Source organism: Vigna angularis, chromosome 1 (assembly GCF_016808095.1).
Source record: "Vigna angularis cultivar LongXiaoDou No.4 chromosome 1, ASM1680809v1, whole genome shotgun sequence".
Classification (NCBI taxonomy): domain Eukaryota; kingdom Viridiplantae; phylum Streptophyta; class Magnoliopsida; order Fabales; family Fabaceae; genus Vigna; species Vigna angularis.
In genome coordinates this window covers 14643420-14669198 of record NC_068970.1, presented here as the reverse complement: position 1 = coordinate 14669198, position 25779 = coordinate 14643420, and the positions used below count along the sequence as shown (strand labels likewise).

Sequence of the window (25779 nt, the reverse complement as noted above, 5' to 3'; positions counted from 1 at the left end):
TCGAATATAAAGAACAAAGAAAAGAAAGAGAAACATGAAATAGAGTACTTGTACAAGACTAATTTCTTTAATCACAAATTTCTAATTAACGACCCAACCATTAAAATGAAAAACGCTATAACACAAATATGTGGTCAAACTTTCAGTTCAATTCAACATTATATATGAATTACAATTTTTCTTATGTGGCATTGTGAAATATGAATAAATTTTCTCTCTTTTTTTTCTTTTTTAAGAGTTAGGAAAATAAACTTTCATCTTGAACTAAGAGGTCCTTCTCTACTTAGATTAAATAGTAAGACAAAATGAACTTAATTATGTGAAACATTTTAGACATATAATTGGGAGTCCAACACAACACATCTTTGCACTCGTATATGTGGAGGTGAGGGTTAATTCGATGATCTTATAACAAACCTTATTTATGGTATCAGCAACACTGTCATCTATACAAACTTTATTCAATCTCAACAACTTAGCATTCAAAGTATCACATATCCAATGATACATCACGTCAAAATGTTTGGACCTATAATGAAAAATTATATTCTTACTGAATAGCACTTTGACTATCAACAAATAATGAATAGTTGTTATGCACAAAACCAAACTCTTGTAATGACTTCTTCAACCATAACAACTTTTTGCATGTTTGTGTAGTTGCAATGAATTGTCCTCGTAATAGACAACGTTATACACCTTTGCAATCTTAATTGCTATGTCACATCTCTCATTGCAAACTTTTGAGATGTACATAATATATGTAGTTATAATATATATATATATATATATATATATATATATATATATATATATATATATATATATATATATATATATATTGTAAATATTATAACTATAAGATATTCTTTTCTAATGTTACTTTCTTAATTACTATTTTTAAAATTAAATTATTATTCATAATAAAAAACTATTTTTAGTTTTATCATTTTAGTAACTATTTTTTTAATTTAAATAATTACATAATAATTTAAAATATTTATAATGTTGAGAAAAAAATCATATAGAGAAACTATAATGTTTAGCAACCCATGTTTTGAATTTTATCAAATAATACTCAACGAATTCTAGAAAGTAGTGAGATATTGCTTATAGAAAGTAGCCTCTAAATGACTGGATATACTAAAAAATAATATTAAATGAAGTAAATATTTGTCAATATAATGGTTGATCTAAAACACTAAACAACACTATGTAATAAATGTTTAAAGTTATTATATTCAGCATATAGTGTTGAAAATGCAAAACATGTGCCTAATCAAATGATAAAGCGACTAAACTTTTTCATACATAAACAATGTAACATTATGTAGTCAACTTTATGAAACAAACGTTTAGAAAATATGTCATATACATCGATTTGCCATTAAATGATGCTTTAATTAAATTATGTTGACATATGCAAGAATACTTTGAACATGTAACGTGCTTGATGATCATCAACGGTTAAAACATTAATATTGTATGAAAAAAAAAAGTGTTTTTATGCTTGCATGCTTTGTTCTCTTCTTCAGTGTAATAAATGATAACACCAAGCTTTGTTCAAAAAATCCTGCACAAAGATAAAGAAAAGACGTTGAGATAAAGAGATATTCATAAAATGTTTTTCTCAAAGCTTCTTGCTCTATCACTCTACAACATAGACCCGAGTCTCACCAAGCTACCTAAAAGGCTATGAAACCTATATGGAAGTCAACTTTGTGTCCAATGGTCATCTCTCATGGAAGTCTATATAAACATGCCTTGCAATAAAGAAAAAAATATATGGTAGAGTGCACAAGCCAAAACAAGACAAAATGCGAAGAACAAGAGAGGTAAACAAAGAGGAAGATAAGAAAAAAAGAGAAAAGAGAACTATCATTGCATAATTATCTTACCACTCTATCCTCAAAATCGTAACGTCAACAACTTCCATTCAGAGAAAAGAATAAGAAAGTTATTATAGACTATTTGCTCCAAAGGTCTATCTTCAAGCTCATAATAGCTAATGTTTACACTCAACAAGTGAAAAAAGAGAAAACAAGATAGCAATTGTAGAACAAACACTTTTCTCAAAGCTCACATCATCTAAATCTTCCAATCAAAAAGAGAGAGAGAGAGTAATTACAAAATTTCAGAAATATTTTGTATTACTCATGTATTCTTTCTAAAAGAGTTGTTTGTGACTTGTGAGAAAACACATGTAAACTAGGAGTGATAATAATACTTAGATACCAAGAGTGGTCACAATACTTGAAATCAAAAGTGGTTTATAATACTTAGACTAATCATGATTGACTAGGGAAACCAATAGTGGTTTGTAATACTCGAACTAGTTAAGATTGACTAAGGGAACCATAAGTTATTTAGAATACTTAGACTAGTAATGATTGATTACGGAGGTCGGGAGTGGTGAATAATACTTGTAACCAATAGTTATACTCGTCTGTAATATTGTATAAGATTATTGATACCCCTTAAGAGAAACTGGACATGATTCAGATCGAGTGAACCAATATAAAATTTATACGTGTCGTTGTCTCTTTTATTCAAAACGTTCTTCTTTAACTCTTTTTATTTATGCACTTGTTTAACCTTCGTTGGAGACCCTTTAACATTTACAATAAGTCTTGAAGCGTTTAGTTAAAAATACTATTCAACCTCCACTATATTGTCAATTTAAATAAATAAAATAAAAAGAGTGTTTTTTGTTTCAATTTTTGTTTCTTTTATTTTGCATTTTTATCTTTATTTTATTTTTGTTATTTCTATTTTTATTTGTATTAAATTTAATTTTAATTATAATTTTATTTTATTTTTTTATCACCTTTTCTTAATTGTTTTTGTAAAAAAAAGAAAAATGAAAAAAATTGAAAAAATGGAAAATAAAATGCAGTGGTCAACTAAGCTTTTTTTAGAGTCCTTTTATGGATTTGGCAGCAGTTGCTTTTCCTCGATTCAGTCGAGGTAAGCATTATCCGGTCATTCACCGTGCAAAGCAACGATGCTTACGATTCCCATTCCCATGATGCCTATCACGCGGTGCGATCGACTTTGTTCTTCTGGCTGAAGAGAGTTAACACGAAAAAGGAAATGGTGTTTGTACAGGGTGGCTTTGACCATGAAGCTAACACGAAAAAGAACAGGAAGGAAATCTCAAGTCTCCTGATTCCCAAGCAGAGCGGGAGGAAGCTTTTTCTATTGGGATGAACCTTTTCTTTTGGGGAGAGGGAGCCATTTTGGATCCCATTATCACAGTTCATCTTTTGACTTCCACCTATGGCGTCTCACATCATTATACCATAGCCGAACCCCAAACTCTTGACTCCCCTCACTTCCAACACCATTATCATTCACCCATTACGGTCTTTCACCTACAATAAAGGAATGATACAAGGTCACCTTCCGAAAAGATAATCAAGGAGCATTGATCGAAGATTACAAGCCATATCACAAAAGTGAAATCAGAGGTAAGTCTTGCTACTCCATCGCTCTTGCATGTATGAGTCTTTGTTTCGTTGTAAGAGTTAGCATTTATGTCCCTACTTGCTAGTCCCGATTGCTCTCGTGCGTAAACGTATGCGAATCTATGTTTTTTCCAAAATGTTATTTTTTTTTCTTCGCCGCTTGGCTTTTTGTAAAGTCTTCATCACCCATTCGTGCTTAATCTGTACGAACACTAATCGTCACCTGAAAAAGAGATAAGGACCTGAAACCCATTGATCAATACTTATTCATTGTCATTCATTGTCCCCAACAACGGAAAACACTAAAACAGATTCAACGTGCCACAACCATTTTCACCCTCCAACCACCAGAAACCCAAAAGCCATACCCAATTAAACATGGTACAAATAAGAAGACAATCGTCGGTAGCATCGCCAGCGACATCGCCGGCGGCGAGTGTGGATTCCGTGTAGAAGCGACGCGATCACAACGGCTCGATTTCATCTTCGATTCGCATAACGGAAGGGAAGGAAGGTGGTTCGTGCGTTTTGGCCCTCACCGGTGATACCTTCGACGACGGCCAGGGTCACCGGCGGCAACTTGATGATGAGCGTTGACAGTGGCGTAGTGTGGCGAGTCTTGGCCGCGGAGGTGGGCACGGTCCGGTAGTCGCAGCGCGTGAAGGGAGAAACGTTGTGGGTGGCAGCGGCGCTTCCAGCATGGGTGACGTTGCCGGTAGCGATTCCGACCGACCACGGAGGTATGCAGCAACGTTGGTCCAAAGGAGAACCCCTTTCTTTTTTGTTTGAAGAGGAGAAACCTCTGCCACTGCTAGCTAGGGAAGAAATGGGGCAGCATTTTTCTTTTTCTCTCGTTCTTGCCTGAGGAAGAAAACCCTAAATAAGGGTTTGAGCCTTGGCCCACTTCCCTACCCCTATTTTCCATCCGCTGGACATCACCCCAAGCCTTGTGTTTCTTTTTATTTTTGGTTATCATTTTTAAAACCTATTTATTCCACTTACTTCCGACACATCCATATTAACTTACGCATTCACTGTTTTTGCTTTATAAATGTCTAATAAAAAAATTGTAAAATAAAGACAAGATATAAAAAGGATAAAATTAAAAAACTACAAAAAAAATAGATTTAATAGTTTTTAGTGTTTAAAAATCTTCTTTTATTTAATAACTAAATAAGCTCTTATTTCATTTTAAGCAATTATTTCTATATGATAAAAATTACAAAAAAAATAAAATTATAAACTTTAAAAAATGGATAAAATTTAAAAATTTTAAAAATGATTTTTTGCGTATTTCAAAAAAGAACGACAATCAATCTAAAAATTAAATAATGGTATGAGTGCTCGTGCGATCGTCCGAATCGGCCTAGTACTTAACATCCTTAATCCTAAAAATTAAATAATGGTATGAGTGATCGTGCTATCGTCGCATCACCCTATCACTCAATACTCTCAAGTCTTCCTAAATAAGTAATTAACTGTATGAGTGCTCGTGTGATAGTTTGCATCGTCCTAGTGCTTAATACTGGTTATTGCTCTTTTAAAAATAATTAAAATATTCAAATGTCATTCTAAAAGTACGAGAGTACTCCTGTGACCGTCAGCACTCATTATCTTCTTTTTCTCAAAAATACCAAAAAATATAAAATCTTTAAAAACTAAAAAACATCTACATTTTTAAACAATCAATCTTTTAGCCAGAACTACATGATCCTTGATTCTCCATAAAAAGTGGAGATACGTAGGAGCAAAACTAGTCCTTGTCAGGTTCACTTTTCAAAAATCCAAAATCATTTCAAAACAAATTTCCAAACAAACTTCTCAAACAATTTTCGAAAGAATTACGTAATCCTGATTTCTCATTTTAAATGAGAATACATAGGAGCAAGGTCGATCCTTGTCGGACACAAAAAACTAAAAAATATATTTTGTTTATTTAGATTGTTGTTTTTTGGGATAATTAAACATTTTGAAAACCACATCAGATTCGCGTATTTAATTAAAGGTACTGCTTTCGGACAAACATTGTAAGATGCTAATACTTTTCCTACACGTAATCGATTCTCGAACTTGGAATCCGGTTCCAATCTATTTTTCAAATCCGCTTTTCTTGTTCGGATCTCGTCCCGCGATTCCGGTTGACAATAGTGTTTTTCACACTTCATATAAAAGGATTATTTACTCTTTTATCATTTTACTAACAATTTTTTCAAATTTAAATAATTACTCATAATATTATTTACCCAATGTTACTTACAATATTTTTATTTTAAAAACTATTTTTTATCTATATCTATGTGTAAAACTATATACAATTTTTTAAAATTTATTCTTTTAATTAGTATTTTTAAAATTTAAATAATTTTTAGATATTTAAAAAATATATCCACAGGCGTAATAACGTCTCTATTTACACTAGTCTATAACTATATATATAAAAAAGAATACACATTCAGGAACATTTTTTTCAATGTTATGTCCTGTTAACTACTACTTTATAAATTTAAATAATTATTTATAATAATACATACTATTTTTCAGTTTTATCATTTTAACTACTATTTTGAATTCAAATAATTATATATAGAGGAAGAATACACCTTTTTGGTGTCTTTTATTTTTAATTTTATCCTTTTAATTATTACGTTTTAAATTTAAATAATTATTTATAGTAAAAATAAAATATATTAGTTTTATGATTTTAATAAATACTTTTTTTATTTCAAATAATTACTATATCTATATATAATTCTATATAATTATATATAAAGAGATACACCTATTTAGTGTTCTTTTTTATTTTTCTAATTTTATTAACTTAATTATTACCTTTTTAATTTAAATAATTATTTATAATAAAAAAGTATTTTTCAGTTATACCATTTTAATAATTACTATTTTGAATTCTGTACCTATAACTATATATTTATATATATATATATTTATACATAAAGAGATATAAATTTTTTACGTTTTCTTTTATTTTTTCTATTTTATCTTTTTAATTACTACTTTTTAAATTTAAATAATTATTTATAATAAGAAAGACTATTTTTCAACTTTATCATTTTAGTAACTATTTTTTAAAATTTAATAATTACTCATAATATTACTTTACACAATATTACTAATAATATTTTTTATTTTAATAAATAAATTATTTTTATCAATAACTGTGTATTTATAATTATATATAATTTTTATTTTTCTAATTATTATTTCTAAAATTTATTTTTATAGATATTTAAAAAAACACATTAATAGAAATATGTGTGCCTGTAATTTCGCTAATATATATTTAGGGTTATACAAAAGTGATATACACAGGCACACATTTTTTACTAGTTTTTATAAAATTTTATAATTTTAATTTGTTTTATTTTACTTTTATGTATTGAAATTCTCTATCAAGTGGATTATAGATTAAATTATAAATTAAATCTTTCAAATTCGATCTGCAAAAATGATGTTTGTCTCCCCTAAATAAAGAGTGAAGACTGGTGTGTCCAAAAGGCAAGCCATAGTTTAGCGGGAAGCTATGGAGGCGCCAGAAGCAAAGAACATCTTCTTCTTCCTGTGCTCCGACGACAATAGATAGCCCCAGTTTCAGCTACATTTTACTTCCCTGTGAAACGACAGGGACGTATTCATCACTATGCGCATTGTTACTACCGTCGCCAACTCTCTCAAATCACTCCGCAGCCTCCACTTTCTCAGAGTCACCTCTTCTGCCCCCCTTCCGTTCAAGGGTAAGCCAAACATCTCTTCCAATTTTCTCATTTTCATTCTTCAATTCCATACTTATGATGACAAAAACGATGATCAATTGTTATGTATTTCCCACAGACAAACAGCAGATTGAAACACAACAAGGCAGCGCCAACTATTCACCGGATAATGATCACACAATTGGAAAGTCAACGCTGGCGATGGACCTCGCCTCTCTACTCGAGGAACCGAAGCCAAAACCGAAACCCAGGAGTCGGATGGAGCTTAAGCGGTTTTTCGAGCTCCGAATAAAAAAACGGGTCAAGGAGCAACACACCAATGGCAAGTTCCACGACCTTATGAAAACCGTGATTTCCAACGCAGAAACCCTTCGCGATGCTTACAACTGCATCAGGATCAACTCGAACACTCTGGACGCGACTTCGAGTTCGAGCCACGACGCTTCATTTTTGGATGACCTAGCTGAAGAGCTCGGGAAAGGGGGTTTCGACGTGTCTGCAAATACGACGTCGTTCTCAACGAGGAGAGGTTCTGTGAACAAAGAGATATTAGTGCTTCCCAATTTGAGGCTGAAGGTTGTGCTGGAAGCGATGAGAATAGCTCTGGAAGTTGTATACAAGCCACATTTCTCGAAGATCTCGCACGGATGCCGGAGCGGGAGGGGCTGCGCCGCCGCGTTGAAGTACGTGTGCAAGGGTGTTTTGAGTCCTGATTGGTGGTTCACAGTGCTTGTGGTTAAGAAATTGGATGTTGCTGTTTTGGAAAAGCTGATTTCCATAATGGAGGAGAAGATGGAAGATCCTATTTTATATGGTTTCATTCGGAGCATGTTTGATGCTGGAGTGTTAAATCTAGAGTTTGGGGGTTTTCCTAAGGGACATGGTCTCCCACAAGAAGGGGTTTTGTCCCCTATTCTGATGAATATTTATCTTGACCTCTTTGACAGTGAATTTTGCAGGCTGTCGATGAAATATGAAGGCATCTGCGGTGGAGGGCTAAATGAGCGAGACAGGTCTGGCTCCGTGTTGCGCGATTGGTTTAGGAGACAGTTGGATGGAGATGATGTTAGGAAGAGTTCTGGTGTGAAAGTTTACTCTTGTCGCTATATGGATGAGATGTTTTTTGCAGTTTCTGGTTCAAGGGATGCTGCTGTTAATTATTTGTCTGAGGTCCAGAGTTATTTGAGCAGTTCTCTGCTGTTGGATGTGGGTGATCAAACTGATGTATTGCCCTGTGATGGGTCTCATGGTATCCGGTTTTTGGGAACTTTGGTGAGAAGAACAATTAGGGAGAGTCCTGCTGTAAAAGTTGTTCACAAGTTGAAAGAAAAAGTGGAGCTATTCACTCTGCAAAAGGTTGAGGAGTGGAATTATGGGACACTTAGAATTGGGAAGAAATGGTTGGGTCACGGTTTGAAGAAAGTTAAGGAATCAGAAATCAAGCATTTAGCAGATAGTAGCTCCCTCCTGAACAGGGTTTCCTATTTCCGTAAGTCTGGAATGAAAACTGACCATTGGTATAAGCACTTATTTAAGATATGGATGCAAGATGTTCAGGCAAAAAATGTCGATAGTGAGGAAATTATCTTATCTAAGTTTGTTGCAGAGCCGGCTCTTCCTCACGAACTAAAAGATTCCTTTTATGAATTTACAAAGCAGGCAGAGCGGTATATATCTGCTGAGGCAGATTCTATTCATAAGCTTTTGCCAGATAATAACAGCTCAACCGATCATCCTGTGGCAAAAACTGAGACTGTTGCTCCTATCAATGCCATAAAGATGCGTCTACTGAGATATGGATTGACAACAAGTAAAGGGTACCCACGGTCTGTTAATTTGCTTATCATGCTAGATACAACTGAAATTATTGACTGGTTTTCAGGGATTTCTTGCCGCTGGCTGAAGTGGTATGAAAATTGTGTTAACTTCGATGAGATAAAGCTCTTGATTACATATCACGTTAGGAAATCATGCATTCGTACTTTAGCAGCAAAGTACCGGGTACATGAAATTGAGATAGAAAAGCGGTTGGGTGAAGAACTTATCAGGATTCCATCAACACAGGAAACAGAGAAGGAGATGACAAATGAAGCATTGGACGTTCAAGCTTTTGATAACGATGAGGCATTAATGTATGGAATTGCTTCTAGTGGTGTGTGTTTGTTGTCTCTAGCGAGAATTGTTACGCAGGCAAGACCATGTAATTGCTTTGTAACAGGGTGCTCATCTTCAGCACCTAGAGTCTATACTCTACACGTCATGGAACGGCAGAAGTCTCCTAGCTGGAAGACTGGATTTTCAACCTGCATTCATCCAAGCTTAAATAAACGACGATTAGGGTTGTGTAAGCAGCATTTGAGGGATTTGTATCTTGGGCATATATCACTTCAGTCTATTGATTTCAGTGCATGGAAGTCATAAATTATATTTGTAGATTTCTCAAGTTGCTTGGATTTAACTCGCTTATTACTTCATATCATTGATGGTGAAAGTACTATTGAAAACGAGATATGAGATGGTATCCGATACTTTCTCCTTACCAGCAGATTTTCTTAAAGCACAAAGGTGATTCTTGGTCCTTCATTATTGAGATTTTCATTTTAGAAGGCATCAAAGCATGACAACGGCTATATTTGATAGTTGGAGTCGGCTTTATTGGGTTTTTATCGTCATTCTAATCAAGATTTAATTTTTCTGTAATCTTTCTCAAGGTCAAGTGTTTCCTTCGATGATCTTGGTGCATTTTTCAATTTACCGATGCAACACTGGCGCCCAGTCACTCATTTATTAAGTTGAGGGAATTTTCCAAGAACTGGTTATTTGTAGTGTGTTTGGGAATCAATTTAGAGGCTTCCGAATGGGAAATCCCACTCTCCAAAGCAGCAAACATAGAAGGAAGGGAGGACATAGATCCACGTTCAGTTCAATGTAATTAAATTCCAAACACGCTTGTCGTCCTATATAAGGTGAGCTCTAAGCATCTTCTCATCTATTAATAGTTGTGCATTGATCGATTTCCCAGCATAAATACCTTTTAATAGTGAAGGCCGAAGAGGTTTTAACCAATGGCCATCAATTTAACGGTTGATGCCAAGGCTATTGGATGGAAAAAGAGTAGTTTTACTATGATATTCACTCGTGTTACAGACCCAAGAGAAAGAGATTAGGGATAAAGGTGAGAAAGAATAGGACCAAAATTCTGTTGATGGTTGATTGATTGGTGAACAAAACAAGGAGAATTCTCTGCCCAAGGGTTTCCCTTTTAACCAAAGGTTTTCTGTTATTGCCTATTTATGCATTATAACAAATCTGATTACAAATGCTCTACTATGTAAGCTTGTTTGAAAGCATGTTTACTGTAAAGTTTGTACACTGACCACAAATGTGATATTTTATTGACAAAAATAAAATAATACAATTTAAAGAAATAAAGTAATTAACATAATTCCTGATTTCCAGTTATACACACATTTCCCTAATTGCAAAAGATCTAATCATATCATTAACAAAGCAAAATTCATACTCTTAACCACCTTAACTGCACATTCTGTTGTAAGAACTCTTATCTAACTATTCTGTGTGCAAAATCCACATGATTTTTTCCCCTATAACCTAGAATAAGGAGTCAAAATTGATTCTGGGTTCGGTTGTTTATGGACTGGCTTATAAGTCATGCTTGCGAAACAATATCTAGTCAACTGCAGTAAGTGATTTTTTTTTTCAATGAATGGTATATTTGTACGTTGGTCAGGTATCCACCAACAGTTTTTACATTTTCCACCTGTTTGACCAACCAATTGCTATGTCAATTTCTATATTTTTTGAAAACTAGACAATGACAACTGGTTACCACGAGCTTGCATGTTTTTAGGCAGAAATTTGATGTCCACTGTCATCCAAAATTCACACATTCACGTCAACATGTAAAATTGCAATGTACTTTTAAGGAATTATCTGTGTGATGTGTAAGTCCTAGGATATAACATAATATTCTCAATGATGAGGAGACAGCATAACTAATTGCTTTTTAAAGTGAGACTAACCTAGAAATTTTCAGAGGGAATAAGGAACTGTGGGAGGAAAACTCTATGCAATATGCTTCTCTAATACCACTATTTATCTATATGTATAATCAGTGATACACCTCTTAGTGTCTTTTTTTTTTCTTTCTAATTTTACTCTTTTAACTATTACTTTTAAAATTTAAATAATTTTTTATTATATCTTATCATTTTAGTAACTATTCTTTTGATTTCAAACAATTATTCATTATTAAAAAAAAATATTTACATTTTTATCATTTTAGTAACTACTTTTTCAAATTGAAATAATTATTCATAAAAAAATTATTAATGCAATATTACTTATAATATTTTTTTATTTCAATAATAATTATAGGTAAAGAAGATTGATTTTTGTAATTGTCTTTTTGGTGTAGACGTTTCATTTCTAGTTTTACTCTTATCTATAATTATATATAAAGAAATACCTTCTTTTGTGCACACATTTATTATTCTTATTTTATCTTTTATAGTATAATTATTTATTAATTTTTTAAACATTAATAGTTATTTTAACATGTTTTTATATAAAACTGTCTTAGAAGTTTTTCTTTTTTCTATTCATTTCATGATTTGTTGTTCTTCATCAAAATTCTGTTTACATTTAAGTACTTCTTCGCGTTGTTTTTTTCTTATTTTGTTTATTGTGGATATTCTTTTTGTTTGTTGTGGATATTGAAAAATATTGGAATAAGAACGTTATTAAAACGACACAAGCCAATAATGAAACTTGCAATGACATAATTATCTATAGTCATAAGTCAAAAAACACCAAAGAAATAGCGTGACATATATACACTTCAGCCAATTTTATTCATCAATTTGAACCTATAATATTAAAGAACCTTACAAATCAAGAAAAAAACAAAAATCATGAAATTATATTGAGAGATTTGAATTCCTGTTTACTTAAAGGAAAAAAGTTAACATTCCAGAAAAAAAAAATCAATGATAAATCTCTTTCACTATCCTATATTTTTTTTCTTTTCTTTTACATATATAAAAAATATCACTTTTTTATAATTATTTTATCTTTATATTAAATAAATGTAATGTGTATTAAAATATTATTACTCTTTCCTCACTTGATGAATAACAAATATTATATTTATATACAAATGCGGCATCATTTAAAAATATAATATGTTTAATACTAACATAAACACCAATGTACATGTGTATTATTTAATTCTACTTCATCATTATTAAATTCTTAATCTTTATATTATTTTAAAAATTTACTTATACTTCTTTAAATTTTGTATGAATTGAATATTATCATAAAATTAAAAATATTATCCACCTAAAATGTAATATATTATAGATATTTAAAAAATGTAAATATATAGACATTGTCGCTAATAATATAATATATTATATATATCTAAAAAATGTGGATACACATATATTATTGCACCTGTGTTTCCATTAGTAATAATAAAATGGTATTTTAAATCTGCAAAAGGAGATAAGACGAGGTTAAGTCTAAATGACTGAGTGAAACCAAATATTTATTTTAATAATTACTAAAATAATTTTTTTTTCAATATCCTGTCAAAATAAATTAATAAAACAAAATTAAGCTTTTGAACCATAATATATAACAAAATTATAAAACACAATTGTGGTTGCTGGGATTCGAGCCCAGGTCTCCACGGCCACAACGTGGAATTCTCACCACTAAACTACAACCACATCTTGCAACTAAATCCATATATTTTTTATTTGATTTATTTGTATATAGGGTTATATATACCCAATTCGACAGATTAATAATAAATTTTTATTACTTAAATCTGTGAAATACTCATGGGTAAATAAGTGTCTTGCTGGAAGAAGATTGGTGATAGTGTACAGTCGATGAAAAGGAGTTTTACAGAGAGAGAATATTAGCAGTGAAAAGAGAGGGTTTACAACTAGTGAGCAAAATGGGTGTGGGTGCTTAGAAAAGAAAATAAGGATTACTACAATTGGTTTAGTCACACAAAATTAACGATGTTAGCACAATCCATTAAAGGTATAGTATTTTCTTTAGTTATGTTGAATTTTGGTCACCAAAAACCATCTACACTAAGTATCAAAGAATCTTTAGATATTTTTGCTATAATTCTTGAACGTGCATAGCTTCAATTTCTACCTTTTGATGGAACTAATTATAATCCTACCTTTAGATGTTATAATTAAATAAATATTTTGAATGTTTTATACGATTTGTGTTGAAATTTTTTTTATATACGTTGTATTTCACTGGAAGTTACATCAACATACATAATTTAGCAAACAAATTAATTAAATATTCAAAACATTTGAACGTTATTTAACAACACCATAGTTTTTTAAAACATCAAATTTTTAACCTACATAATTATAAGACCAAATAATGATAACGAAGAACTTACACTAATAATAATAAACAAGTAAGAAAGAATTGTTGTTGGTAGGTCATAAATAAAACCATATGCAACCCAATTCCAACTTATTTGACTTAGATAGTAACATAACGAGGCTCAATTTAATTCAAAGATGAAAAAATATATTTTCTAATCTAATATGATACAAACCCATGATTTTTTAAGTCGAATACAGTCACAAATTTAAATTCATCTTGACATATATGATAAAGACTAGAGTTGTCAATTTGACTTATGACTTATGCATTAATCCTAACTCACCCTTGAATACACTTCATTTCAAGCCTCCCAATTAAGGGTCCCCCGAATTATGGGGTAAAAAAAAGTCTTAACCCCTAAAACTCCCTCTCAAGTAGGTTAGGGTCAGGATCAACATCGGCTTGACCTTATTACAAAATTTTAATTAACTCTTAAAAGCAATACCTTTAGCTTGGACCAAAGGCCAAGTTAGGCTATTCTAGGTTGAAGGTTGAGATGAGCCATTTTAGACCAAAAATTGAGACAAATCCTCTTAGACCAAGGTTTGAGATAGGTTGACCCAAGCTAAAGGTCATGATGGGTCAAAGGTCGAGAAGGGTCAACTTGGACTGAAGCTTAGGACAAGCATGTTAGGGCTGAAGGTCAAGACCAATTGGCCAAGATCGAAGGTTAAGACGAGCTGGCCCAGACCAATGGTCGAGATGGGTCAATCCAAGCCCAAGGTTGAAATAGGTTGGTCCAAAATGAAGGTTGACAAAGGCTAGTTTAGGCTAAAAGTCGAGTTAGCCTAGGATGGATTTTGGGTTAGTAGGTCTATGTCAAACGTCACAAGAGTCGGCCTAGGCCAAATTTTGATCGAGCAAAGCCTAGTTGAAATTTTTCCAAATTCGACCTAGTTGGTCGTGACCAAAATTCAGCAAAGTTGACCTAGGTTGAAATTCGAACAAGTCACCCTATGCAAAAATTCAGCCTAGTCAACATTTATCTTAATTGATCAAATTTCGAGCGAGTTAGCCCCTGATGAAAATTCGGCCAACTCGGTCCCAACCGAGTTTGACCGAGTGAACCTCGACCAAAATCAGCGGAGTCAACCTCATCCCAATTTTAGCCTCAGCCTTAGTCAAAGTTCAAGACAGGTGGGACAAGGTTGAAGGTTGAGACAATTGGCCAAGGCTGAAGGTCAACACTAGTGCGACCTGGGTCGAAAGACGAGACTGATTAAATCTAACTCAGAACGAAGGTCAACTAGGGGGAACCCAAGCTGAAGGTTAAGACGATTGGCCCGAGCCAAACGTCAAGACTGATGCGAACTAGACTGAAATTTGAAATTGGTCGACCGTACTCAAGGCGAAAGTAAACTAGGATAAATCCGAATTGAAGTTTAAGACGGGTTTGAGTTGGACTAATGGTTGAAATGGACCAACCTGAAATAAAGGTCTATCTTGAACAACCTCAAGGTCAAAACATGATTATTTAGATTGAAAGTCGAGACTAACTATCATAAATCATATGTCTAATTATATATTTTAAAAAATTATATTTTTTCATGTTTAAAAAAGTCCATGGCTTAACACATAATATTTTATGGACATTTTAACTATATGAACTTTTAACGAGAGTTCTTTTATTTTGTGGACTTTTTTAATTCTACTAATGTAAATCCAGAAAAACCCTTAATAGGGACTAAATTAACCATTCTAATATCGACTACTAATTTTAGATATCATTATATTATTTTAAGGATGATTTAATAGTTCAATACTAAATATTTTTATGTATGAGATACTTTACTAAATATCAACTCTAACTGTGACTAAAAGGCAAACCAGAAGGCAAATATACATATATGTAAATACACAAAGTAAATTTATAAAGAAATTATGCTTTATTTAAAATACGTTAAATCTTTAAAATTCTTGTAAATTTATAAATTCCTTTTTAAATCTTATAAATTTATGTTTTAAAAATCTTCAAAAGTTAAATTATAAAATCTTAATCATATAAATCTTTTAAAAAATCATTACAATTTTACAAAAACTTACGTAATTGTTTTTATGTTAAGAACATTAAATTCCAATTGAATACACTTCCTGATCCATAGTTTATATGCTTATTGGTTTCCCACCAACAAAAATTCATTAAAAATATTCTAAATGGATAGATTATTAGTCTAAAAGTATTTAAAAATAAAAAATAAAGCGTTTGGTGGAGTTAATTACCTTAAAGAAAGAAGGTCCCATAACTGATAGAAACTAATAGGTCGGTAGAGACAATGTTTATCATTATTCACAACAAAAATATTCATCCGTTATAGGTTATCAAACGAATATCTAATTAAAAAATGTCTCCGAGTATTTTAAAATTCACTTGTATCCTCGATACTCATAGATATTTAAAAAATATATTTTATAAAATTTTAAAATAAAATTACAAAAAAATATAATATAAATTAAAATTTAATTTTAATTAAATTTAATAAATTAATAAAATACAAGTTAAATTTTTATTTTAATTTTTTGTAAGTAACATATATCCATAAATATAAATAGTATAATATTCCTACCAATCCGTTTAGTTTATGATAGTAAAATATTCATTACTCACATGTAATAAATACTCGTATACCAACTATACTTTCAAACACAAATATTTTTATCATCATTATCATAGATTATATTATTCCTATTCTTTTCTTTATGAAAGAATTAAAAAGTAACTGAACATATTTATAAAATTGTAATAAATAGTATGAATGTTTATTGTTTAAATAATAATGATAATAATAATAATTAGTTTAAATAGTTATTAAAAGATGACCGTTAAAATAATCACAACTGATTAAGAATTAATAATATTTGTCTTCAAATTTTTCCATAATTTAATGAAAATTAAATGTATATTAAACTTTAACATAAATTCTGTTGAGTTTTAAATAATTATTCCTCGACAACACCTCAGTAAATATTAGAACACCATTGAAATATTTTTTCATTATTAAAAAATCAATACACATCTATATATGAAAAAAAAATCAATTTAATTATAAAATGATAAATAAGGAGACGTTGAATCAATATTTTTAATTGAAAGATATATGGTACTAATAATACTGCATGTTTCATTTAACTATATTGATAATTATATATGGGTAAATAATAAATTATTAGGAATTTCACTTTTAAGGGAAGGGGATTATCATTCAAAAATTATGTTGTATAAGAAAATTGACTAGTATTCCAAATTCGAGTAATATCCACAAATTTTACCTTTTTTTATATGTTAAAAAACACTTCTCTGTATAAGATTAATACCTTAATGTTAACATTGTAAATTGATTTTATTATATAATTTTATTGAGTGTCAAATTGAGTAGATAAATATCTATTGTAGATTTTGAAAAACCTATTTGAATACAATATTTATTGTTTTCCTTGTTGTTTTTCTCTTATTACCATATGTTGAATATTCTTAAACTATTTTATATTTTGAAAAATGCATTGAATCGATCTTATGATTTTTTTAATTGTTATGTCATATTAAACAATATTTTTTTGTGTTAAAAAATAACACTTATAATTTATAATAATAATAATAAAGTTACTTAATATATCAGAAATAAAAAAGTTAAAAAGCTACATATATACAAACTCAATAATACATTTATAGAAATAAAAGAAAAAATTGTGAAAAAGATGATGCAAGACTGTACATTGTTTAAATATAAATTTAGTAGAAATATATATATATAATATTTTTTGTTCAACATAGTGATAATATTTGTATAGAATAATAAGAATAAAATGATATTAAAAATCTTAATAACTTAAGAATATTTAAATTGAATGGATATATTTCTACTTTAAAAATCTAAAAATAAAATTGAAGTACTGAAATTTACTGAGGTGGTGAAAAGGTTGTTGGGCCCGGTTATGAGAAACAGGCCCACTTATGTTCGCGCTCAATGGATGCTGACGATGATATCTGTTATATGAGATATATATCAATTATGCTAGAAAGTTCTGTTTTCATGAAAGAATTACGAATCATCCTGCATAAATTGGGAAAGCAGTTCTAGGTTTCAAGTAATTGGGTTGGTCTTTCACCACTCTTTTTCGATTTCGCCATCTCTACTCTCCCATTGTCTTTCTGGTACACCTCCCTGTCAAATCTCCTCTTTTCATTTTACGGATTTTGAATTTTATTTATGTTAATCTGGTTTCGCCCTATGCTTCAGAATTTTTCATTCCTAGTTAATGTTTGATTTGTTTAATCTTTCTTCCTGTTTAAATCAACTAGTTAACATGATTTTTCGTTCATTGGTTCTGTAATTGAAATTCGATATATGCAAATAAGTCTTTTGGCCTTCTTTTTCTGGGCCTTTCTAGGGATTATCAGGAAGTTGCTAGAGTTTAAAGCATGTGTTTACATTTGAAAACAATGATTAATATTGTTATATTCTCTTATACGTTCATTTGCAGCAAGAATTTAATAACAATATATAATCATTAATTAGACTTCATAAGGGTGATTTATAATGAAAAGATTTTTCTGAAATAGCTTGTATTAAATCCTTGATTAATATTTGAATGGTTTATTGCGTTTTAATTACCCTGGTTGCAACCTGTATTTTCAGTGAATACTGCACATAGACAGAATGCAAGGACGCGGAGGTGGCAGGGATCCTTTCTCCAATTTTGGTGACCCTTTTGGTGGGTTTGGAGGGTTTGGTTCCTTTGGACCTCCCAGGAGTTTAATGTCAAGCTTTTTTGGGGGTAGGGACCCGTTTGACGATCCTTTCTTCACCCAGCCTTTTGGAGGGCTGTTTGAATCTAGTTCCTTTGGTAGTTCTACTGGATTTCCTTTTCCACCGGGTATGCATCCATCTGGGTTTCTTCAGCATCAAGTCCCAGGGATGCAACCATCCGGGTTTATTCAACATCAATTCCCGCGGGTGCATCCGTCTGGGTTCCTTGACCATCAAGCTCCAGAGCCTAGTAGACAAAGGGGACCAATCATTCAGGAATTGGACTCTGATGATGAAAACGAGGACACAACAGAAGAGAGGAAAGAAAATCCAAGAAAGCATAGTAGGTCAAATGATGAACCTTCAGTTGAACATCCAGATGATGAAACTGAAGGTAATGCATGTCTTCTCCTTCAGCAGTTGGGGCTTTTGGTCTATCTCTAACAAGGGTCAGCTAGGATTTGCTTACTCTGATTATTATAATTCACGTTGCAGGGAAGAAGAGCAGACATTTGTACTCTGGAAATGAGTACAATAGAGTCATTACAACTGGGCCTCAGCCTCAATCTCAAAGCTTCTACTTCCAGAGCTCAACAGTTAGCTATGGTGGTGCAAATGGAACGTATTATACCTCCTCAAGGACAAGAAGGAGTGGGAGTGATGGAGTAAGCATTTTAATTGTTGATTAAAAGCTATAGTGAAAGATTTGCAGAATGTTGTTTTTCTGATGCCATTTTTTCTGTGTTAGGTGACCTTTGAAGAGAGCAAGGAGGCTGATAGTTCAAAAAGAGAAGCTTCTCACTTAATTTCTAGAGGCATTCATGGCAAGGTATACTTATACATTCTCTTTGGTTGCTATGGTAGATTCATTTGTTTTGGTTTTGGAATAACTTTTTGCTGTTAACTTTTAATTCTTTAACTTATAACAGTTCTCTTAATCATGTGGTTTTACTTATATGTGATGTTTTGTAGGGTCATTCCCTCTCCAAGAAACTGCATTCCGATGGTAGGGTGGATACTATGCAGACTTTGCACAATATAAATGAAGGTAGGTCATGTATATGATATTCGTGAAAGTATGGTGTGATATCATATGACCATAGTAGTCAATGGTTCGTTATAGTGCTGCTATTGTATTGTTGCCTACGGTTGCAGCAATGGCCCCTTTGATGGAAGGCTGGTTTGTTGCAACTTTATATAGCAGTGACTATTTAATGCAACCATCTGTCCCGTAGCTCTCTTCTGAGTTTCCAGCTAACCCACATTCTTTGGGACTCTTTCTGTGGTCTTTACTCTGATAACATCCTTGGGGTTCTGTTCACCTCAAAAAGGGACTTATGTTTTGTTTTTCACATTTGTGCGTATGATATGTTATATGTCTATGTTTTGTTTTCTCCTTTTTTCACTGTTGTGTTCAGTTCAGATAGGTAAACCTTACATTGACCTTTGTCTCTGTACTTTTTTTTTCCTTTTATTTTACTTGCATGACCCTTCTTGTTTTTGACTCCTGTGTTTGGCTAGAATTATGACTTTAGCTGTTAATATGCAATTAATTATGGCTATTTTTGTAGCATTTATGTACTTGTGATGGAAATTATTTGTTATGTATAGAAATTTGATAGTTGTGATCATCCTGCTATTCACTATCGAGATATGATGGTTTTGAACCACTATTCGGGATATATGAGATTACTTTCACACTTTCGTATTCTTGTATGTCTGCATTCCTGAAAGGTTTTTGAGTTGTGATATTGTAGAGGAACTTACTGGCTTTGAAGAAGAATGGAAAAAGAAGGGTCAAAACTATATGCCTGGATGGACTGGGAGTATTGGTGAGTAATTATCTCTATTTACTGGAAGATATCTCTACCATTTACAATAGGATATTTACAGTTATATATTTATTATGATATTTACTGTTATATGTTTACATATATGTTTCCATAGTTTCCTTAACTATATTCTTTTAACAAATATCTGCTAAATATTGTAATTTACTCATTGGATTATAACTATTAATGTACTTGAATAACTAGAATTGAACAAAATAAAGTAATTTACTGTATTATCAATAGTGTGCTATGGTGGTAGAGTGGCTAGGGCTGCTGTTTGCACAGTATAATAGCACACGGTTTAGTGTCATGGCTGTAAGCGCCTGTTACGCACTTGTTTGCAATTTGGCTTGCACCAGTGAAGTATTCCTAAACTTTTTAAATGCTCTTAAACCTTAAGTTTTGAGTTTTAACAATGCACAAGTTTTTTTATTTTTTGGAGCAATGTCTTCGTGAAATGCTCTGCGTCCTGAGTGCGACCCCCCACTTCTGACACCTGCATTTTACCCCTGTTCTTTTGGTTTCTAGTGTTCTCTTTTGTTAATTGTTATTCTCTTTTCTCTTTGAAGAAAACAGGTGCGTATTTAGTTACTTACTATGCGTAAATAATTCAGAATAGTGGTCATCCTATGACGAGCTATCCCACTATATTGTTTTTGCATCTATCAAGCTCGGTACAAAAATGATGGGCATCATTATTGTTTTTTTTTCCACAGAAATCAGTTTTAATGAATGAAATGCATTTTTACTATTTTTCAAAGCTGCTAGGTTTTCCTTAAAAAAAAACTACTAGACCAGCTTATTCACGGGCACTTTCGTAGCACCACTATGTTTGTATTTCCATTCTCGAGCTCTTTTTCTGACATCTTCCTTTCATCATTCCTTCAACTCCCACATTCGCTCACACTATGAAATAATTCTTCCAGTACGTTTCGGGTATTCTTCTTTATGTTCATTTACTTTTGGTTATGTATTACATTTGCAAACTTCCAGTATGTTGAAAGTATATTTTTCACTTTAAAAGGAGCTACGGTTGAATTGTTGTTTGTCCTTTTAAATTTGTGCTCTTGGGTGTTTCAGAAGCTAGCGGTAGTAATGGACAGGCTGAGCAGGCGAGGCGGGGAGGTTGGGCACTTCCTTCATCGGAGCATAGCCATCAGGTGACAGGAATATCTGAATCAAATGAAGTTGGTTCTTCTGGCGAATACAGGAGAGCAAGGGCACATTCAAACGGTGGCAGTCCATACAACCGTCCAGGAGTAGGGCGTGGCCGAAATTAAGGCTTTAATGTTGCTAAAATACTTAGAATCAATTAGCGATGTACACAGCGTCGTCATGTTAGTTAGTACTGTTACTCTTATGCGTTTCTTCTTCCCTTTCCCTACAGGTATATCACCTTACTACTGTTACTGTTAATATGTTTCTTCTTCCCTTTCCCAATATTCAATAGGATGGTTTGTCCATTGCAATTGTTATGGTGATGATAGGGGTTTAAGACCGACATTATGACCTTAATACATCAAATTAATATCGTCCTCTATCGCCATGCATGAGTTGTTTACTTTTTTTATGTTTTCTGGTTTGCGTGAGATGTTTTCGTGCCAAGAACGTGTGCCTGATGTTTTCTTACTACATGTCCAGAATCGATTAATTCTACTTTAATTAATTCTTGTTATGTGATTTGGAGAACTGCGATTGGGTAGGATTATACAAATCAATCTACTAATTAAAAATGAAAATTATTCAATTGGATCATTCTTGTTAGATAGATGATGAGTCTTCCAATGTAGTTTTGTAACTTTTTTAGACCAATGAAATTACTATTAGGCCAATACATATATGTACATAAAATATGAAAATTTTAATTTCTTAAAATTGTATGATTTAAGATTCTTAAAAAAGTAAAACAATAAATAAATTTGTCTATCATATAGATTACCTGGTTGTTAAAAAATAATATCATGTTAATTAATGTGAAGCTAACACGATAGAATTACAAATGTTAATTAAAAGCGCTAATATGGTGGAGTACCATTTTTACATGCATAACTTTGAGACTCGTCTTTTTAAATTCTTATGAATTTTTAATATTTTGTTAATTGCGGTAAAATAAAAATTAAAAATAATTCTTACGTCAATGACATATGTGAAAATAATCTAAGAAAAGAAATATTATTTGTGTTCTTTTTAAATATTGTTTTATTAAATGTTTGAAGGAAGTTTATTTTGATATTTTTCTATAATGCTAAGGTTTATTGTGACATCCCAAATATATAATAACCACAAGTATTTCAAAATAACGTTAATTTAAATTTAGAAATCCTAATACTGCATGATTAGCTAGATAAACAAGTAGTAATTATATAGTTCAATCAATAAATATCATCGTGCTTAGCTACATATAAAGAACAATCAAGACATACCACTTTAAAGCATGACTCAAACACTCACACGACTCATTCGTATTGGTATAACTGTCGTCTTTGCACTTGCATAGTTCAACTGACACTCCCCAACACTATGCAAGGTAAATCCCCCATCTGTTTATGTCTAAACTCTAAGACTATAGACGAAAACCTCCTTCTACTCCTCTATTTGAGCATGAACAATGCTTCGAGTGTAGGGATAGACATATCAGTTCAAAGCTCCATACAGTTATACAGAACAACCACAACACCCCACACATCACTTTCAATCATCTCAACCTGAGATGTCCACTTCATACTCAATTACATCATAGTTCACATTCATATGCTTTACAACCACTCAAGAACACCATACATACATCCTGTCAATCCAACAACATCAATCAATCCAAACAGAATAAAAAAAATGAGTGAGATCCCCTCCACACACCAGTTTACGTTCATATATATACATATATATATATATATATATATATATATATATATATATATATATATATATATATATATATATATATATTATGATAACAATTTATATCATATGTTAATATAATATATATATCATGCTTTCCTAACTTATATTTTCATAACATTTAATAATATACATACATATATATATATATATATATTATGATAACAATTTATATCATACGTTTCATATGTTAATATAATATATATATCATGCTTTCCTAACTTATATTTTCATAACATTTAATAATATACATACATATATATATATATATATATATTATGATAACAATTTATATCATACGTTTCATATGTTAATATATATATATATATCATGGTTCTTATTTGATAAACTACTTGTCTAATTTTCATCATATTAGAGATCTTACTTTCTCTTATTTGATAAACTACTTGTCTAATTTTCATCATATTAGAGATCTTACTTTCCCCCAATTGGTCACCGGAGAGGGTTCAGATGTCTGAACGCATCAGACTCACCTTCGGTGCTAGCACATATGACTAGTCACAACGTACTGGACCAGGCCAGAGCTGCTCTATGATCAGGGATGTGCGTTTTTAAGTCTCCTTTATCCTACCAACAAAGAAAGGCTTTTAACAAGTTATGATTTAATTATCTAAGTTATTAAAACTGTCCTACACTGTTCTAGACATCAAATATCCAATTATATATATCACCCTTCCCCTCACAGTAACCTTAAACAGTACCTGCCCATATACATGCTATCATAGAGCCCTTACTCCAAACCCTCAAATCAGGACAATTTCAACCAAAACAGATTAATTTCACCAAAGACACTTACAAACATAATTGCCACATGTACCAGTTCAACACCAAAGCATAAATTATTTAAGCACAATTCCATAGTCTCAGTTATAATTATCCAATAAAAATTAACATCGTAGAACAGCTTCACAAACACACCAGTTCAACATTCAACCTGCATATATTTGTATAAAATAAATTCATACAAAAATAATTAGCTCCCCTTATCTAGAAAACTTCACAGTTTACTTGACAGGATGATCTAAATAGTGCTCCTCACAGCAAAATTCAAAGACACCTTATAAATCACCCAATGGTGATAGAATTAGCTTTTTAGGCTAGAAATTACCACAAATTTGAAGTAGAACACTTCTAGTGGCATGCATTCAGTAAAATAGCAATGCCCTAGGTGCTAAAAACGGTGGAGAAAAGGAGAAAGTGACTTACCGGTTGGAACAAGAACCCGTTCGGTCCGTTACGGAGCCCTTGATGCGGTGAACGTTTGAGCAGCACCTATTCAAAAATTGAACTGTTGAACAGGGTGATATTTTAGAGAGAAGGCAGAGCAATATTTAGAAGATGAGTTTTTAGAGAGAGAAGGAAAAAGTTGGCAGAGTGAAAAATTGACTTAGGAAAAAGACCCATGCTAAGGTCACGTGCCTTTGATCTGATGGACCTGACTGTCCCACGTAAGGTCCAAAGGCCCCTTTATTAATTTTACATACCATTACATTTATATATAGTATACATGAATTTAATTTAAAACAAATTAAAATGATAAAGTAATTAATTTAACATATTTTACAAACATAAAATATTAGATCGAATTTCTAAAGATAAATGATCACATTAAACATAAAAAAAAAAAAGATAGAATTCATTAGAAAATTCAATTGATTTATTCTCGTTACATAATATAAATGTAATAGATTTAGTCTCTAGCTTTTTGAGTTTCATTAGAAAATAATGTTGAAATTCCTTAAAAGTTTATTCGTCAAAATAGAAATCCATACGAAGATATTGCAAAATTTATCATTCCGAATCGGTAGATTACTTGGACAATTTGGAGTATTTAAACGATAGAATAATATTAACTTCTATATTAGAAATAATAAGTTCAATTAATGAGTGTATCATGTAATTGTTCTTAGGTGAGGAAAAGATATACATCATGAACTGATTGAATATGAAAAGGTGATAAGATATTGATATTCAACCTGGTTGGACAATTTTATGTAAATTCTGCTACAATTTTAGAGAAGTTGTTTTTTTTTTTATATTATTTATAGTACAAATTTTAAAATAGTCTAAAACCATTAGAGGAACACACCTATACCTAAAGGAAGTATAATATTACAAATTGATCAGTAACAAATGTTTAGTTATTAAGGTTGACAAAAAATAATGATATTATTGGCAAAAGAACTTAAAATATGATAATGGCTAACTTGTTTCCATAATAAAAATCTATGATATTACACATAATTAAGTTGGAAATCTGCTCACCTCTTCTCGAAATAAACTCTAAATGAAGATCCATATGAATATAACTCCAAGCAAGATAAAGAAAAGTTAAAAATAGTTTTTGAAAAATTGAACATTGTGTTCATTATGTTTAAGGATATTTAATTTTATACTTTGTTGCTTTAATTTGTGAGCTTTATGTTATCTTCAATTGGTCTATGTCTTACGTTAACATCAATTTTATAATACATTGGTTTAAGGCATGGTTTCAAGCTGCTCACCCAAATTTTCCAAAGTTTGGTGTTTCATTTGACTGAAATCGAACAACACTTTTATTTCTTCATATATTTTATTAATTTTTTTATGAATCTATTCTCATACTTACGATCTTACAAAAAAAACTTTATTTGAAACA

The 25779-nt window shown here is 31.4% G+C and overlaps 2 protein-coding genes, 1 long non-coding RNA gene and 1 other non-coding gene across 4 annotated transcripts; 2 read left to right on the top strand and 2 right to left on the bottom strand.

Annotated features, from left to right (window-relative positions):
• The first annotated feature begins 6951 nt into the window (after positions 1-6951).
• Positions 6952-10622, top strand: LOC108322477 (nuclear intron maturase 4, mitochondrial). Its single transcript, XM_017554586.2, has 3 exons — positions 6952-7216; positions 7314-9760; positions 9907-10622. The coding sequence occupies exons 1-2, from the start codon at positions 7123-7125 to the stop codon at positions 9614-9616; spliced, it is 2397 nt and encodes a 798-aa protein (XP_017410075.1). The 5' UTR covers positions 6952-7122; the 3' UTR covers positions 9617-9760; positions 9907-10622.
• A 2257-nt stretch (positions 10623-12879) lies between these two features.
• Positions 12880-12951, bottom strand: TRNAH-GUG (transfer RNA histidin (anticodon GUG)). The gene has a single exon. It is a non-coding gene; the product is annotated as a tRNA-His (tRNA).
• Positions 12952-17643: 4692 nt separating this feature from the next.
• LOC108336811 (uncharacterized) lies at positions 17644-21767 on the top strand. The gene is made up of 7 exons (XM_017573282.2): positions 17644-17795; positions 18280-18784; positions 18886-19055; positions 19139-19219; positions 19363-19438; positions 20148-20222; positions 21303-21767. The coding sequence occupies exons 2-7, from the start codon at positions 18301-18303 to the stop codon at positions 21500-21502; spliced, it is 1086 nt and encodes a 361-aa protein (XP_017428771.1). The 5' UTR covers positions 17644-17795; positions 18280-18300; the 3' UTR covers positions 21503-21767.
• An 847-nt stretch (positions 21768-22614) lies between these two features.
• LOC128194937 (uncharacterized) lies at positions 22615-24555 on the bottom strand. The gene is made up of 3 exons (XR_008246402.1): positions 24348-24555; positions 23615-23708; positions 22615-23010 (listed from the first exon to the last, which is right to left on the bottom strand). It is a non-coding gene; the product is annotated as an uncharacterized LOC128194937 (long non-coding RNA).
• Between the last annotated feature and the right edge of the window lie 1224 nt (positions 24556-25779).

Excerpts from the sequence above, each read along its gene's own strand:
- LOC108322477 (XM_017554586.2), top strand. The coding sequence starts at position 7,123 with ATGCGCATTGTTACTACCGTCGCCAACTCTCTCAAATCACTCCGCAGC. Across the intron at positions 7,217-7,313 it reads TGCCCCCCTTCCGTTCAAGG|ACAAACAGCAGATTGAAACA; the intron begins GTAAGCCAAACA and ends TATTTCCCACAG.
- LOC108336811 (XM_017573282.2), top strand. The coding sequence starts at position 18,301 with ATGCAAGGACGCGGAGGTGGCAGGGATCCTTTCTCCAATTTTGGTGAC. Across the intron at positions 19,056-19,138 it reads GAAGGAGTGGGAGTGATGGA|GTGACCTTTGAAGAGAGCAA; the intron begins GTAAGCATTTTA and ends TTTCTGTGTTAG. Across the intron at positions 20,223-21,302 it reads TGGATGGACTGGGAGTATTG|AAGCTAGCGGTAGTAATGGA; the intron begins GTGAGTAATTAT and ends TGGGTGTTTCAG.